Below are 19,441 nucleotides of genomic sequence, written 5' to 3' on the forward strand. Positions count from 1 at the left end.
CAATTTTCTGGAAAACAAAATGTTGACTTTGATTCATTGTTTTGTTAACGACAGATCTGGAATTTCATTTTTTCCTCAAAAACTTCATTTTGTTTTGTGATTACTGAGGGACTTATCTACAGTTTTTCATAGAGGTTTTGATACAAAACCAAGATGACCTCTTTGGACGTTTGTAAAAAAAGAAATAAAATCTCCTTTTTAAACCAGGTCTGTGGAGGCCAGATCAGCAAAAAATATACATTGCATATATACCAAGATAAATCTCAGATTCCATTGCGTAGAGGCAGATGTAAATTATCTAGAAAACTATACTCTATGCTGGGAGACTTTTTTTATTATTATTCTTTCAGTTGTGCACTATGAAATTAGAAACAGCCCCTAGAATCCATAATTTTGTATGGTTTTAGATGATGTCTCTCCTACTTAAAATATGCTGCTTGGAAAAACCAATGCTGTAAATCAAGCACACGGGACTTTATTCAGCTAAGCACCTTCAAAGTGCTGGACATCTTCACACAAGGTAAGATGCTTTCAGAGCTTCCACTGCTGCATTTTGATGTGGCTGTTTCAATGAGCATGACATCTCGTCCCACTTTTCTTCCTGTACTTTCAGAGTGTGAAATTAACAGCAGCAGCACAGCACTGCGTTGATGAGGCAGCCAGTACTTAAGACAAAACATTTTAGAAGTATCCCTTTGTCTTTTGGGACCTCAGGCCAAATTTCTTGAAAGGCACTGTCTGCAGTTGATAGAAATTTTGCACTTCTGAAGCAGTAGCTTTATTTATGCCTCAATTTCATCTGAGATATGCAGATATGAAAGTATTCTGAGGGACAGCAACACACAGTACTTCTCTTTGTCATGTACCATTACAGTTTCCTTAAAATGAGCTGCTAATACAGCTAAGACTGTAAAACAAACCAACCACTCTACTTGCTTTTTAGCTTTTGGGAAACATTCGAAAAGGACAGGTTTTTAACAAATATTTGACACTTTGGTTAATTAATGAAGTGCTGACTAAACACCAGAAAATTATCAGTCTGCCAGCAGATACGTGCTCACACTGGATGCATGCCTGCCGTTAGCAAAGCTGTACTGAGATAATGTGCACTTCTGCAAATGCATAAATGGGCCATTTTGATCCTGAAACCACCTCTAAAGGCAATTAAAACATTGACTAAGATTTTTGGCACTGTTTCATTCTTATGACCTACAGTAACTGGCAAACTCTTTTTCCAAGGCCCCATAGTCCTTCTGGGTTCTCCAGGCTCAGGCATAATTAATAATTAATATTTTCTATGTGTGCAATACTATATATTAAATTAAGTCCAAGTAATCTAGTTGTACTCTAGTTTTCTTTTCTGCAGTGGTTCTATCTAATCATATCAATCCTTTGACATTCCAAAGGATAAACACATCTCCAAAGAAAAATAATTAAAATACTTTTTTCTGAAACAGTAATCTGAAGATTCTTCTTTCATGTTCAGAACATACTCTTAAAAGTGGCATGTCCTTGTAATATGCATACTATATAAATTCCAATTCTTTACACAACAATCCACCATGTCTACAGTGAACTTCTGCTCTGAAGTGCTGGTGCCTTGTTACTCCTGAAACCTACGGAAGTTCCATGTCCACATCTGATAGCAGAATCCAGGGTCCTTCAAATTCTAATTCTTCTGCTAAGTTGTTTCTCTCTGCATTGTCAAGGACCATGCATGTCCCTATCAGTGTTACTTAGAATCAAAGCAACCTACTGTTGTCTAGCTGAACACACACCGAAAGACAGCAACAGATCCATTTAAACTACTGGAAACTCTTTTATTCCCCCAATAGCTCTAATTTTTAAAAATGGTAACAGAACATGAAGATGATTGTCTGCCAACTAAAAAAAGAAATAAGGTATATTAAATGTGTCTAGATATCTGTGGCACAAAATATCGGGCAGATTTTTTATTAAAATGGAATTGATGCTTCTGAAAAACAAAAATATGCAAGAAACTTTAAAATGCAGTATTTTAGAAATTATGGGAAGAACAGCTCTGCAGTAAAAATAGTGCTAGCCAGCTCTAGTTACAGTCCATGACCACAGACAGTATGTTATAAATGTCTGGCTTGACATGGAATGAAAATTAACATCTGTGAATGCAGTGGTATCTGGACAAGTTTATGAGGAATGAGCACCTGTATTGTCAAAATCTCAGCACTGCCTCAAGCAATGAATTTACACCTACATGTCTGCTGCAGTGGAGATTAAGCTTAGTTATGACCATCATCATAAACTACTAACTTTCTTTACTAACCAGAGAGAGATTCTGAAGCGATGCAGACTGTAAGGGAGCAAGTAATACAAGGTCACAGCCTTTCTCTTTTCCCTCTCTGCTTTCAAGGGGTTGCCCGTCATAGATGGAAAAGACCTTAGACGTGTGCACAATACAAAATCGTTGTATTTCTACCCAAATCCCATTCAGCTAGCAAGGAGCTTGTGTTTGGAACAAGGAAGATGGTCCATGGCAGAACTGCACACTGGGGTGCCTGCCTTCCCGGAGGTACCTGCTGGCTCCCACTGCCATGGGTAAGGGAACTGTACCATCTCAGTCTGGAACTTAGGAAGCCTTTTTGCCATTAATGATTTCAGCTTTGCACCAAGAAAGTCCTCTGAATTTAACTAGAAAAGTCTTTGAAGTGTTACCCAAACCTAATCATTCTTAATTTTGCAATGTATCAGACAAATAAGTCATTAATGTATAACGTGGCAAGTGCATCTGTTACTGCTTCACCTTTTTTCCCTTCCATAGCACTTTACAGCTGAATACACAGTATGTCTAATAATGGGAAAGAAAGATCAACCAAAGAGATGAAGAAAGAAGTACTTCTGCTTAACTTTACAGGTTTGTGGCTTTTTTTAAATTCATACTGACAGATCCATCTGATTAGATGGAAATAACTTATTTTATTTAAGATTTTCAACAACTTGTAAAAGATTTAAGTCCAGCTTTGGTTTTAAATAAAATGTTAGCCATTCATCCATCCCACACAAAGCATCTACACTGATCTAATGTGCATGACTGGAAACGTTTGGCACTGTAAGCTTAGGAGGGGCTCACTAAAGAGCTACATTAGGAAAATTAACAGTACAGTTCCTCAGTAGTACCAAAAATGTGTCAAGGAAATAATCCATTTCTGTGTATTGCTAAAATTTTACAAATGTTATTCCAAAAAAACCCAACCAACCAAACAAAAAACAATCTGAGAAACAATAATTGGTTTCTACAACATCTAAGTTTAACAATTAGAAAATGGAAGACAAATACTGAAAACAGACCATGCTGGAACAGAGTATCATCTGGTGTAAAGTGATATGCAAGTATGCTATGGAAGTCAGAGCTATGTCAATTCACACCTGCCAATGATCTAGCCGGTTGACTGTTGCTAGTCTTTTTCTGATCCAGCAAAAGACCAGATGACTATCAACTCATTCCAAAGCCATTTTTTCAAAAAGTAGTTACTATTTTACTGTCGCAAATGTCTTTTTAGTGCCCAGTTTCCTGAGCAAAGTACTTCTTCAGTATCAAGACTGGAGTGCACATAGGATATTCTTTACATGATCCCAATCAAGCATCAAAAGCTTGGCATTTGCAACAGAAATCATAACTACTTTGTACAACGGCTGTTCTTAGTCTCAGCAGTGGTATCGTTTTTCTATATAAATATGCTGCATAAAAATTCCACCAAATACAAGAATCCCTCCATTCAAATACCTATTTATAGAAACACTACATAATGCTCAAGGTGCTTAAACTGCACAGTATTGCCTCATTTAATGGGAAATCAATGAGAAGTTATTTCCATTTGACACAACCTGCCTCAAAGTCTGAAGAATGCCTTAACATGGAAGCTTTCAGCCTTGCTGCAGATTCAGTGTCTGTCTACATTGTTCAAATGCATCTGAAAAATGGAGCATGTTTTAACAGTCCTCCTCAGAAAATGTGAGGTTTATGTACTAAGGATCGTTGCTTTAATATAACAGTAGTAGTATTCTTTATACTAGAAAAATCAGCCACTCCAAAACCCTTTTTGAAAGGCACCATCAATATCAGCTTTGAAAGACCCTGAGACAAACTCGTACTTGATGCAGCTCTAGTGAAATCAACAGACTTAAAGCTAAGATGATATATCTAGTCTTCGTAGTTTGTAGAAAATGATGGCAATGTGATAAAACATCTACTCTAGGGCTTCCAGCAGCATTTTATTTCATTTTTAAAAAACATGGTTCTTGGACCAGCCTATTCTTTCTGGGGTGCAGTCTTTATGTCATGTAGGTTTCACTACTTCATTCTTTTATTCTACCAGCTTCATCACTATGTGGGAATAATCCTCTACCAGTTTTCTATATGAAAGCCCAATCAATTTAAATGGAAATTCAATTGCATGCATTCCATTTAAATAAATGGCCTTTGTGTGGGAGGAAGGACTACCTGAATGGTTCCAGCAGGACTGAAAGTTTAGGGAAGTTTCTGATTTGTATTACCATGATATTCCACTTTTTAATTAAAAATTATTACAGCAATAATCACAATATTCTTAGAGAAGGATCTCTATTCTCAGGCAACAGAAATGTTTATGCAGTATTACATGAGGCAGAAATGTACAGGCACAAATGTACAGATGTTACTACATCTAGGGTGAATTCTGGTAAGTCTGTTGAGAAAATGCATTTTATTCTTTTTTTGTTAAAAGAAAGACTTACAATGTGGAACAATTTGTTTTCCACAAAAGGTGGACAGTTGTAGAGCACCATAAATGTAGCTTTAAAATGACTATGAGTTTGCAGGAGCCACATGTAACAGAAATTACAGCATTATTCGTATTTTAGAGTTCTTGTTTCCATCAAAAATTAGTTTCTGATACAACGCACTCTTACACTGTTTCTGCAATATATTCTTTCTACCTAGGCGATACTACTTACAAGAAAAAAAAAGGACCTTAAACTAACCAGCAGATACATTTACCATATTTTATCATGCTTTGGTATAAGCTACAGCTGGTAGCACTGTCCATTTACTTATGAGTTCGTCCAACTTTAACTGTTCAGACTAAAACTTTCCACTCCTGGTATCTGTCTTAGTCTCATTTTTTTGACTAAAGTATTTCATCCAAGAATGAGCCTGAACAAAAACAAGAGGGGAGAAATGTTTCATTTTTTTCCCATGCTTCAAATATTCTGATAATTTTTTTTTTTCAAAATATAAGTGCCTATTTTATTTTAATGAGTGAAATGAAGTCAGCCAGGAAACTGGGGTTTTTTTTCCAAGAATGCATCCTCTGCCTTTTATATGGAAATCTACCCAAATATAGCCAGGCCACAAGATTTTGAAAAAAATGCTGATAATCATACTTTGTACACATTCAGTCAAAACTTGTTAAAGTTTTGCAGCTAAAGTACTGGAACAATCTGTGTACAAGAAGTATGTTCCACATCTGAGGCTAAAAGAGGCTGAGAGGTTTTCCAGCAATTATTGGTACGTGCTCCTGAGGTGTGTATCAGGGGCAGGCACTGGAAATGAAAACAAGACATCTCTCTCTCTTCTGCTCTTAATAACCCCTCAAGCCTGTTGCAGACAGCATGGACAAAGCAAGGAAGCAGCCTAATACAAATGCCTGTACCTAAAAAGCATGGAATACTTTGGAAAAACTTGGATAAATCTTGGGACTGGGATTCAAGAGATTAGACTGGATGAGCAAATCAGCTGAAGAAGGTAGTGGGAAGAAAGTGAAACTGGACTGGGGAACCTAAGTAGAAGAAGGAGAGATTAGAGGGAGGCAGGAGGGATGGGGAGAAGAGATGGAAAATACTAGACAAGGTACTAAGAAAGTGGGAAGTGTGACTGAGCAAGAAAATACAGTGGGACAGCTTCTGCTAAAGGTAAGGAGCAGAGACAGGCTGTATTTGGAGGAATGGCAGAAACACCTGTGGTGAGAAAAACCTATGAATACCATGGCAAAGCATTTTCATTGCCCTGTAGTACTAGTAGAGGGTAAATTCCTTCTACCACTGGCTCAACTGCAGTGGTCTGATAAGTCCTGTGAATAGTGATGTATCACATGATGGCATTCTGGTTTTGAAGGCTTTTTTGTTTTTGTTTTAAAACTATAAAGTTACATACAGCAAGTCACAGGGCATTAAAAGAATGTTTAACCTCAACTTAGAAGAGATTGTCCATGCAATTACTATATAATTTGGCTTGTTTTGCCTGTGAGGTCCATTGTCAACTATATGATTACATACTATTTTTTCCATATCATCTATGACTCATTCAGCGTGCAGAATGGACATACTCTGGGGATGAACTGGGAATGTTTAGTTAGAAGAGTTATTTATATAATCTCTATCTCATTCACTGTAGAAGCTAGTAGGTTTACAATGGAAACACAGAATAAGGAACATGAAAGATGGTCTGCAGTTTCTGGAACTTGCTACTCTACCAGTTTTGGGGGGGGGGGGGGGGGGGGGGGAATGTCACCTGTGGTGCAATTAATTAATCCAATCCTTTCTCAGTTTGTGAACTATGTACTTTCCATTTTGGGGGTCTGCCTGAAAACCTCTCGATCTGATTTGCAGATGAGCTGCCAAATCAGAATTACAGTTTTGGCCAATGCAAATTTTGCTTTGACTAGTGTCAAGTAATAAATATGATACTGAACACACACACAAAAAAAATCCAATCCCAATTACTCGACATGGGGCATTAAATTATTGAACACTTCTTTTAAACCTCATTCTTCCATATCTCAGCTCCCTTTCTTACAATAGAGATTAGATCTTGCTATCACACAGCTGCTTTGTGAATGTTAAACACTGCAGTAATAGTATCAACGCGTAGTCCTTGGAGAAGCCATTTTTTCTCATCTTCTGCAAGGAGCATTTTTAAGGCAGGAAGCCAAAGGCTGAATAATAAAGAGAATAACATCGAGTAGTGTATCACTAATACCTAAGCTGTTGATCTATGTGGGGACCCTGGGGTAAAATAATATGTTATCAGGTAATTAAATCATTTTCACAACATACAAGAGTTACCATAGGATTGTTGACAAAACTCTAGTTCTGAAAGCTCTAAACCTTCGCAGGTTTGACTTTGTCACATTAAGAGAGTCCTTTTAATGGCAGTTAGCTGCTCAAAGTCAAACTACACATCATCACAAAAAATTGTCACCAAAAAGTGGCCCAAACTGAGGTCTTAAAACAGCCGTCAAGATAGTGTGCTTGCTATCTTTAACAAATGATAATGCAAACAGAAATACAGAAAAAGAAAACAGCACATTGCTTGGCTGGAAAGTTACTGAATGTTGAAGCCAAAAACCAAACACCGTTTGCAGAAAGAGGCGGGGGATGTTTCCCTGGCTTCTTCCCCCTACAGACAGATCACCCATTGCCTCTCTACCACTGCGGTGACAGATATAAAAATTACAAGATTGGCTTTTCCACAAATATAAGTCAAGAGTTTGAAGATAAACAGCCTTACCAACTATCACTAGAAAGAAACTCTGTTTTATTAATTACATTTGCATGTCTCTACATGTGCAATATGCTGCCTGCAAAGGTGTTATTTCTGGACAAACACACAGCACACTTGATGAAGTACTAGGAAATATGAGACAGAGCACCACAACCTGATTTATTTTTTTTTTAGTATCACCACTGCTTTAATTGTTTCTGGGTTTTGCATTGTTCTGTATGCACTTAGCTCTTAACGTATTCATATGCAAAACTCTTATTTAACTGTTCTGGGCACCACAGGGCATGTAGTGCTAACTTCCATTTTCTTCTGGGGAAGAGGGTTTGGACTACCAGCGTTCAACACAACTACTCTGTAGTTAGGCAAAGGAACACATGCTTGCTAAAGGTAATCCTACATTTATGTTTCCTCACTTTCTACATGAGTTTTTGAGCCCTGCTTAAAAATCTAAGATTAAAAAAACCCCACAAAACTGAAAACTCTATCAACAGCATTGCTAACAGACCACTTCTCCTTCAGCACCCTTAGCTTAACTTTGGCAGCTTCCTCTGCACTTCCTTCTTCCTCCACTCACCTTAGTCAGTACAAGAGAGGATTGGGATTGTACTGGTGGGTACTTTCACTGCAAGTTCCTGTATTCATGTAATTTATGTTCTTTTCCTGCTATTTGGCTTGAAAATGCCCCTTAAACTTGTTCATTGTTATCAGCAGTACTGAACTAATCTCCTAAAAATACCAGGAAAAAATTACTCCTTTCATGTACCAAGGCAGATGCTGACATCTGACAGTAGGTGCTTTCTAGACCTGTAATTAATGGGAATAGTTAACAGATGTTCATAAAAACAACATTAAAAAAAAATTATTTGTAAATTAATTCAAGGGATTTCCCCTGATCAAAGTTTCTAGACATCTGCAGCTTCCTCTGCTTCAAAAACCTGGATGCAATTAAACTAACATATGAATAAAAAGCAAATTTCTCGTTCAAGTTACAGAGTGTTGACTAATTACGCACCAGAATTTCAGACAAAGACTTGTCAATATGAATTGACTAAAAGAAACAAAGACAAGCTGGAATGCCTTAAAATATCTCCCACAACACTTGTCTATATTCATAAATGATAACCACTCAAATTTACAGTACCTTATTAAACAAATCTACAAATATGTCAGGAATGCAACTGTCTGGTTGCAACTCTGAAGTCACAATTTTCATTGATTAGTTTCCTCTTTAAAACTTGGCACAGAGGTTATGTCTGAACAATAACCAGGCAATGCATCTAAATCGCCCTGCACTCATGTTTTATTGTGGAACAAAAAAAAAATCGCTTCATTTCGACAAGCATCCGAATGAAGTTCCCGAATCACTCCACAGTATTTTAAGTGGTAATGCTGCTATTCAAAACTGATGAAGTGATCGGATAACTGTGGATCTTTTCCCCCCTTCCCCTCCCCCGTGACACATGCATTCCATTTACTCTAAGAATTAGAAAGGTAACTTCTCAGACAATTCCAACTGCTACATGAAACCTACCATTCATGGTTCACCAGGAAGTTAGAAACAAATGTTTTAGCCAACTGATAGGCATTTTGGTTTTGATTTTGAGGCACTTAAATGAATTATTAACATTGTTATTACTATACATAAATGAGGGTCTGAATCTTCAGCTATTCTTGGACACAAATTCACTCCAACCAATATGTAGACTTCTTCAGCTTCACCATGCAACCCATTTAACAGGCTCAGAACTTCGAAATAATCCTCACAGAAGAAAAATGCAGCTCAATGCTTCCTGCAGTATCATAAAATACTGAAGTACTACTGTTAACCATACCTTTTGAAGTACTCCTGTACATTAAAAATCAAGAAAATATATATTGGGAAGTTGATAGAGCCTCTGGAAAATTCAGCTCCCAGAGTGCTCAGGCTAAACCCCAAACATATTAATGGCACTAAATGTACATGAATTGACTAACTCTTATGCTAAAATACGGAAACTGTTTACCACGTATAAACACCAAGCACAGACAAGAGATTTAGGAGCAATAGCATGAAATATAAGAAAGAAGTTGAAAACTTAGGTTGAACATCACAAGGATTATCTGGACATTTTTACAAGAGGAGGGATTTTTACATGGAGAGAACTGTAACCATGGTACATTGTCCTGAGCTATATTTATAATGGTTTGAGCTACTTCATATTTAATGTGAAGTTATGTATGGCCACTGCTTCAAAAGCAGTACTGTTGTCTATGGAGTAAACATAATTGCAGTCAGCATGGGCACTCACTACGGATTATCCAAATTTATGGTGTGAACCCCACTTCTTCTTTCATAACATTTGAGTGGAAAACATGGGTGAAAGGGGTTGGTGCCATTCATTAAAGATCAGAACTCAAACTAGAAGCATGACACAAAATGCCTCAATCATAAAAAATTTGTTCTGCACAACACAACATAGAGTTAAAATGGTTTCATTGACTAATTATGGCCATGTTGGCATTTCTTGCCTTAAAAAAATACAATTACTCTAGTGTGAACTGAACATTTCAGTTTCTTACTGTGTCTTTCTGATAATTCCCTTGTATGTTTTACAGATTTTTATCACTGATACATACTCTCAACCTTCATTTTCCAGTGGCATATTTCTGTTTTATTGCCGTAAGGTGCTTACTCTACCCTAGGTGTGAGAGACTGAAGGAGTTAATGTCTCAAACATTGTGGTGGGGCAAGTTCTGCTTAATGACTAACTCTGCTTAACAAGGAACTCTGTCTAGCAAGGAAGCCCAGGTGAAAAGAAGCCCATCAGCAACAGGAGGGGAGGGCATGCTGGAGGGTGCGCAGCTCCCTGTCCTTGTGTGCTGTTCTGGTGTGCTGAGCAGGGCAGCTCACCATGTATGGCGAAAGACCACGTCTGCAGGGAAGGGGAAGCTACTCCCCAAATGACCCCCAAGCCCACGGCCCAAAGGCTACCTAATTAGCCTAATTAGTTTGAGTACCCACCCGAAGGAGGGGCAAGGATGACAAAACGACACAAACCGAAGCCCCGGGTGCACAAGCCCACCGGAACCGGACCCCTCGGCTGACTGAACCCAGGACTGGTGAAATATTTCTCTTCTCTCTCTCTCTTTCCCTTTTCCGTAATCCCTACACCTCATCCCTTTAGACATAAACCGTTGACCAAGTCTGGGACTAGGAGTGGATCCAGCCACCCCTAGGCTCCTCACTGAGAAGGAGTCTAGAAAGCAAGGGGGTCCACTCTGAACCTCCTGACTCAACAGTAGGGCTCCCCTTATTGTCTTCCCTGAACTGATTCCCAAATAAGCAAGGCCTGTAGTATATGTTTGGTGATGTATGGTTAGCACATGTTACACAGTTTACTGACATAAGTTTCATGCCAACTTTTGTTGTGAGCATGCCAATTCTTGTTGTGAGCAAATAAAAATTGAGTTTTGTGAGTTAAAGGATGATGATCTCTGGTGTCATTTCACCTTAATCCTGACCTGGGAATCAGCAAACCTGAGTCATTGGCCTGAGAAACTGGGATGTGACACTAGGCTCTACTGTATTTTATTTGTGTCTTACTAAGTTGTCTTTGGAGAAAGACAAAAATCTCATCATTTCTGTATGATGCAGAGAGCCATCATAAGAACACTACAGATCCCACAGGTCACATCTCCCTGACCTGAAGAACACAGGCTATGATTGTAGCCATGTATACATTACCAAATTTTTACCTGAACCTATCTTTTTGGTCCGTGTTTTTACAGTTCTTGGCACAACAGGGCATTAGAACGTGACTCTTGGACTCCTAGATGCTTGATTAGTTTAAAATAACTTAGATTTCTTGATCAAAGTAAGCAATTGAATCTTCAGTTAAAAACCATAAGCCTCTAGACACCAAAATTTTCTGAATTGTGTGATTTTGGCCTCACTATGAACATTTTACTAGATTAGTAAGTAATTAACCTAGTAATAATTAAATTGTGTAAAACAGCTAATTTTGTGTTCTGTTACTGCCAGAAGTACAGAGCACACTTGTGGAATAAAACTATTTGGGAGAGCTTGTAAAGTTACCCCACCATATTTTTCCTAATGATTTAAGCCAGACAGTTTCCCATAATTATTTAAGTTCTAATAAGAACATCATAATGCAAAATATTTTCTAATACAGTGTTCTCGGATGTTGAAGGGGATGTCATAAAGCCACAGTGCAGAGACGCAGAGGAAACAACTCTGGTCCAAGACCTTTATCGAAGATGGCTCTATGTGACTCTTTCGTATACAAGGGACAATAGATCAAACTACATATGACAGTTTACAAGCAGTATCTCTGTGCCAGTGCCTAGTAAGTTAAGCCTGTATTAGTGACAATGCATTCTGAATTAATATTTATAAAATTCTCCTGCAAATATCAAAACAGTCAAAGAAAGGACAGTACAACCCTAAGTAATGTAAGCTTTTAATAAGCTTCCTGTACACCCACAGAATGTCAGACTACCAAACACACATACAATCCCACAGTGTTTGCAGGGAAAATTCCTCACATAAAGTTAAGGTTAAATTTCCTCAGGAAAAGATATGTCATTATAACCCCACTTTGCCACTTATGTCAAACACCTACTCTGTACAAATCTCAAAATGAGAATAAACAAACCACACAGTAGCTCTTTGGGAATAAGAAGGGGCTTTTCAGTTTTAAAAAAAAAAAAAAAAAAAAAATTCTCTTAAAAATACATGGTCATCTTTTGGCTTTACCTCAGTATCTGAGCATCCGAACTACATTAAAGAACGCACACATCCTTGCAGCACCCCATATCACTTCTGAAAAGACCTGTCAGGGAATTACATTTTCTGTTCTGTAAAAAATTAAACATTTCCACTTCTACCATTGTTAAAACTTGAAATGTTGGAAATGTTTCATTTTCTATAGAGTGGAAAACTTCCAAAAATGCTTGGGCAGCATGCCAGCAAGCTGGTGAAATGGCCCAAGATCCCAGGTGCCAAGGGAGCCTGCCAATGCCTACCTATGTGCTTAGGTGACAGAAAAGCACATCGGTTTTTAATGGACTCAACACATTCCTGAAGAACATTTCAAGTCTATTTCATTAATATTCTGCATCCAAAAAAGCTTTAACCCACACCAGTCAGAATTAGTACCATCATCATTAATATTCTTCAGGAAATTAAATATATTAATTTATCCCATCATGACAGAGCTGGGGATTTACCCTGAGCTTTTTACCTCACCTCATCTCTTCAACCGTAAAACTTCTTTCCATTTCCAAAATTGTGTTTTCAGATACTTTGCATTCCCTGCTAAGGTGCCATTCTCAAGTGCTGTGCACACAGGAGCACAGATCCAAGTAGAGAACTCTATTCAGAACCAAAAGCTGGATTTTCCATAGCTGTGCTACCAGAATAATAGTACGTATAGCTGAAAAGTCAGGCTAAGAAAGTAAAAGTAATCATTGTTTTCTGATCCTATTTAGATACTTCTCCAAAACACAAGTGACTTCTTGCTAAGTAGCAGTCACATAAAATACTGGGAAAGGCAACACAGTCTAACTGGAGACATGACAGTAATCCATATGAACCAGTGAGCAAGCCAGCAACTGTGAATGAAACTGGACAAGCTCAGCAAAACTTCATCCATAAATATCTCACTGAGCTCTCAACAATTAGTCTTTCGTACATTTTAGCTTGGTTTTTGCAAATTCATATACAAGTAAAGGTATAAACTTGGTCAAAAACATACCTCAATGGATAGCTAAAGACAGTTTAGATTTCACATCCATTTTGTGTTGCTTTTCAAGGTGAAACTCATCCCTGCCTATTTTTTCATACTCCTTGCTGCACTGTAAGTAAATCACTGAAACAGTCACTATTTTATTTTACAGGCTTTCTAACCAGAGCATTTAAGTGGCCATGATTACTGTGTGACTTCAGACTCAACTGTATTGATGCAATTTGGAAAGTGGGAACTGCAGAAGAGGAGAGGTAACAAGCTGTCAGGGTAAGCGGGGCCTTCTGGCCTGAACTCACCACCAAGGACAACATAGAATCATAGAACAGTTTGGGTAGGAAGGGACCTTAAAGATCATTTAGTCCAACCTCCTGCCATGGGCAGGGACATCTTTCACTAGACCAGGTTGCTCAAAGCCCCATCCTACTTGGCCTTGAACACTTCCAGGGATGGGGCATCCACAACTTCTCTGAGCAACCTGTTCCAGTGCCTCACCATCCGCATCATAAATTTCTTACTTATGTCCAATCTAAACCTACCCTCTTTTAGTTTAAAATGACTGCCCCTTGTCCTGACACTACAGGCCTTGGTAAAAACCCTCTCTCTCCATCTTTCTTATAAGCCCCCTTTAAGTACTGAAAGGCTGCAATAAGTTCTCTGCATATTAAGGACAGAGACATACGTAGAATATCTTTACCAGTAAGTCATAATTTTTACAAAAAATAAAATAAATCAGATGAAACTGACTTTAAAAAGGGGCACTCTGTATCACCAAATTTACGCTGCAAAACAAGTAGGCTTGAATGTCCAGAACCCTGAAAGCTTCTTTGCGTACACTGCCCAAGCAACCCTCAGCCTGAAGTTAATTTACAAATATATTCTCACACATGCAGACACTGACAAAGAGCTAGTGACTTGGCAATGCTTCAGACAATCAATAACAAAAAGTGGTCAGTAAACAAATGTTCCATTTGAGTTGCTTCCTTTGTTCTGGTGACAAACAACGCAAACAAGTTTGCATTCAAATTCTACTTCACCCACACGACCATATAATTCTCTTTAATGCAGGGGGAAGTAAGGAAGATTTACTCATCAATCCTCCATTTTGGAGGAATACAGCCTACATTTGAAGAATCTTATTGTACTGCAAATAGCTTATGGTTTCAGTAAGATCTCTCAGTACTGTTTGTGTGTAAAGGACAGATGTTTATTGCCTGTTTCCTGCTGAAGGAGGTGACAAGCAGCTGTATATTCTGAGGTGAGCATGTACAAAGCCTACATGCAAGGTGCTGAAGAGGGGAAGCCACTTGTACAATAAGAAAATAGGTTTAACGACCTGCAGGAACACTTGAACAAATACAAGCACTTCTGCGGTTCTCCCTAACCAAAACCCTCAAGTTTAACTTTTATGAATCAAACTGTCAGTCATGTAAAATGAGTTCAGCTATTAATGAAAAAACAATAAATGAACAATAATGAGGAAATGACCTAATGGACCAAGGCAGATTGATTTAATTTGTTATTAATTAACTGCCCCTGGGAAAAACTGTAGAGGGAGTGGCCAAACACCAGGATAACCGTTAACAGAATACTTTCCTCTAATAAATGAGATTTTCATTTTTTGTATGCTCCAGGAAGGATTAAAAAAGAAAAAGAAAGAAAAAGATACTGTTCTCTGCATGCTGGCAAGACTACTGGTACATGTCACTGCCGATAAATTAAATTAAAGCCCACGTGCAGAAGCATTTAATCAGGAAGAACAAGCAAACAACGTGAAACACTATCGGCCTTGTTTTGCTCTCGTCCTGGCCTTTACACTAAAACTGTTCTTAGCAACTTCTTTTTTATAATTATATTAATTACGACATTCTAGGGAGAAAAATAACCCTGAATGGCAATTACAGCTTCTCCAAGGGTAACAGAAATGTTACTAAATAAAGAATATGACCATGTAGAGTTCCATGCCTAGGAGGAGCTGCATCATCTACTATTTCTCTTTGTTATTAAAAGTCTCCTGTAATCTAAATGCTGAGTTCTTTATAACTGCATTTATACATGCAACAATGGCAAATATACAGCAACAGTACGCTCACCTATTTTTTTCCTCTTCATCTACTGAAGTCTTCTGTTTAAGCAACAGTTTCTAAAACTGACATGAAAATATTTTCACTCCTGTTCCCCTACTACCAAAAGAAATTTGCCGACTGCCAGACCACTCGTCATACTGACCTGCATGTCTTGCCACTGTCTAATTCACAAGCTCACAGCCGCCTTCTCTCCAGCCCACTTGTCATTCTCAACAAATTTCCCCTACAAACCTTCCTTGTCCATACCTCAGCCACCTGGGATTGCTTCTTTCTTCCATCTCATTCCTAACTTCCTCGCCTCTCACCCCTTGCTCTCTGAGAAGAGATCCTTCCTGGAAACTATTCTGTTACATTTCTTAAGTCAGGCAGAATACTGTCCAACTTTTTGCCTTGATGCAGTAAGGGATGAAATAAAGACTGGGACATTTGTGTATCGCTTGGGCACCAGTGAGCAAATTCAGCACAGAAAACTTTCCAAATTAATGCCCATGCATTAAGTTCATTTCTCATTTCCTTCAAAAAACAGAAAGTGTTTTTCAAAATAGCAATTTGTACCAGAGACTATTCTCAAGAGGCTCAAACTAGCCCTTTCATGTTTTCCATTTCAGACAAATACACTAGAACTTTCTTGACATTAGGTCTCTTCAGTCAACTGCTCCAGTCTCAATCAATGGACTTTATTCATAAATAAAGCAAATTTAATAACTGCTACAGTAAGAGGCAAAAAGGCACTCATCTGGTTTGTTTAGGTCATGTTTTTGTTATCCTGATCATATGTTCTGTTGCTACATCTCCACTATGCAGGCTTCCACTGAACAGAACAGGATTTCTAAGAAGGAAGAAGAATCAGATGTGCACCCAACCCAGAAAAATATGGCCTCTTTTGTCAACATATTGAGACCGCTCTTGAACATCCTGCTTCTAATATCCAAACACGAACTTCTTCAAGTTTGCGACATTAAGTTAGGTTAGTAGCCCAAAGCAGACGCAAATATTAGGAAGAGGTACTTTAGGAAATACTAAAATGACACAGCCAAAACCTGAAAATTTTAGCAGGATGAAAATTGCTTGTGGGGAGAAACAGCAAAACCTCACCAGCCTCCCAGATACAATGGGAGACTGCCCCAGAGCACAGAGCCACATGCAGCAAAACATTTTTGAATGAAGTAATAGCAGAGTAAGTTTTACTTAAAAATTAACACAGAACAGATTTTCTCTCCAATAAACTAGGAAGCCAAAAATCAAAGCATGTAGAGCTTGAATGCTGGTAAAAGTAGCATCTGTCACAGAACACACACAGCACCATGGAAAGATAATGGAGTGATCTAGGCTACTGGGTGCTGGCTCTAAATGCTATTTAGAGCATGACTAGCACTCCCAAAAGGATAGCCTTATCTTATGGGATTGAAAAGCAGGAAGCCTTCATAACGTGGTCTACCCCAACTCCATTTTTCCATTTCTTACATGGAAAAATATTAAACTTGTCTGTGACTCAGCTTCTCCCTTTTTCAAATTAGAATTGTACGTATTGGTAGGTTTAGTGACTGCTTAAAATCCGTGAAGGTATGGTATTAGTAACTATAATATTATGCATCTATTTTCAGTATTCCCCAAGACACTTTAAAGTAAGTTCACAAAAAATTTCATTAAATTAATAAAAAACAACGTTCAACTTAACTTCTTGACTATGTGAACATTCAGCATACTAGGGAAAACCAATAGCTGTCCAACAAATTCAATATAGGAAAACAAGACTTACATTTGTGTTGCAGAGTTTATATTGCTTGTAGGTGCCAATGCAAACAATTGCTGCAGCCCTTTGAGGCTGGGGCTGACCCTGGACTGCCTGGTGTGATACAGACCCATGATGGTTTGAGTCACTGCTGTGAAACAGGCTTTGAGATACAGGAAATGAAGATGACTGATAAACTGAGGGTCCCAGGACTTGATGTCCAGCCTGAGGCCCACTTTCTTCTTGATAAAGATTCCCATGTTGAAGTGAAGGACTAGCTGCCTGGCTGTAAGTGTTCATGAAACTTGGACTCTGATGAAATACATGGTTCCTTGATGACTGTCGCTGCCTCCGAAGTTTCTGAGGCTGCTGACCAGTATCAGTTTGTAAAGGTAAAATGTACGGCACTTTTCCATATCCATACTTTCCTGGACCAATGGGATTTCTGTTTCTGCTTCTAAAAACAGAGAAAGAGGGAGAAAACAGTTACTGAATTCATAAGTGAAAGAGCAGTTAGATACTTATATGACTCCTTATTTGTCAAAGTTATTCACTGCAAAGCGACAGGTAACCAGAACTTGCAATCTATTTTACAGAAAATATGTACAAGCTGTAGTCTTGCTTGGTGTATTGGGAATCTCTGAAGAAGTCTACTAGTTGAACTAAATCCTGGGCGCTCTTTGGCTGAGAGTCACATGGGAAGTCCCTTAGTGTCAACTTGCAAAGGCAAATGGTTAGGTATGGTATAAAGTAGCAATTTGGGGGGAGGTCATTGTTCTTTTAATCCCTAGGACTCTCCTTTAAAATGGAAATTCAGAAAATCAAAGCTGTATACTCCTAAAATTCATAACCATGTTTCTGAGGAGCTTGAGATGCATAACAGCAGGAAATCCCTACTGTGGATTTGAGTAATGACAGAAGAAAATTTGAATTCAGTATGGCAAAGATCATTAAATATTCTGTATTCATTTAAAAGGCCTCCTGTGGTTCTGCTTCATTTGCTACTTAAGAAATAAAAATGGAAACAGAAAAGGGATAAGGAACATCAAAATCTTACTGAAAGACCTCTGGAAAAGACAAATGCAGGAAAATAGTCTTATTATGGCACACTGTTTATTTTCTCTTCTTTGGCCAGCAGATTTACTTTTTTTTTTTTTTTTAATAGACAAAGTGTGGATTAGCAATACATTTAATTAAAAAGTCATGACCACTCAATTTGTTGTCAGGATAAAAGCCCACCCTTCACTGTACATTACTAAAACATGACACAAGAGCTTGACAGCCCCCAGCACTAATAACAGAAGTTTCAGGTCTGCTCTCTTGCGCACAGATCTCTTCTTACTTACTGAAGACCCTGCATTTTGGGCCGTATTACACCTGTATCAGCACTCCCAAACAGCTGGTAGTCCCTGGAGCGTAGTTTTGTCCTCTGCACACTCACAGCAACACAATGGACTCAGTCTAGAAACTCAGCTCCAAATAACAAGTGAAAAAATGACAAAATGAGTAATACATTTGGGTCATACCATTCAAGAGGGTTAATCCTGGAATTTTATCTGCAAGCAATAGGCTCATTTGCATTTGCTTTTCTTGTCATCCTGTACAGCTCAACATCGCATCAGGCCTTGATTTCTAATGCTGCAGTCTGAAGAATAAGCTGGCAAAAAAGATTTCTTCCCATTCAAAGCAATGTGTGAATACATCTGTTTTGGGTAACCTTTGCAGCTCAGGAAGGGAGACACCATTAAAAGAAGGCCATTTTCTTTCTCTCCGTAAAATGTATTTATATTTTTTAATATATATAAAATAGACTTGAACTGCAGTGAAAACCAGAGGTTATAAATTGACGTGCTTATTTTCTAGAAACTGAAGTGTTACAGATGTCAGGCAGCCACCAGATCAAAGAGACTCTTCTTTGGGTTTGTTTTTTTCTTGCGTTTGTTTTCTTCCCAAGTCTTATATTCTCCCAAGACTCTTGTTACATGGGAACCTTGGAAGTCATTTACTTAACATTCTAGGTTTATGGCCACGTGGGGCTTTTAATCAATCTTGCTGGCTCAAGGATGTGTGAACAAGAGTGTTGATTTACCCTGGCAGATAAGCGACCAGCGCTCTCGAGCTGTTTATACCCATTAATCTGCTCTGTGACAGTGATGGTCATTGTGGAGGTAGGGTTTTGGTAGTTACAGTAGAGAAAAGTAGTATAATGGTTTTTGGCATTAAGGGAGGAAAAAAAAAGCTTCCTGTAAGTGGACAGGAGAGGAAAGAAAGAGAAATTATGAATGGGAATTATTTCAGAAGTTGATACTAAAACCAACTTGATATAAACGTGCACAGTTTTGTGTTGTGTATTGTGTGGGTT

The 19,441-nt window shown here is 38.3% G+C and overlaps 1 protein-coding gene across 1 annotated transcript in view; it reads right to left on the reverse strand.

Moving 5' to 3' along the window:
* The window catches only part of THSD4 (thrombospondin type 1 domain containing 4), a 339,077-nt gene that overhangs the window by 260,968 nt on the left and 58,668 nt on the right, over positions 1-19,441 (reverse strand). The window contains exon 5 of the mRNA XM_052808192.1: positions 17,107-17,536. Within this exon, the coding sequence (XP_052664152.1) occupies positions 17,107-17,536 (430 nt within the window). The remainder of the gene's footprint in view (positions 1-17,106; positions 17,537-19,441) is intronic.

This window comes from Harpia harpyja, chromosome 14 (genome assembly GCF_026419915.1).
Source record: "Harpia harpyja isolate bHarHar1 chromosome 14, bHarHar1 primary haplotype, whole genome shotgun sequence".
Lineage (NCBI taxonomy): Eukaryota > Metazoa > Chordata > Aves > Accipitriformes > Accipitridae > Harpia > Harpia harpyja.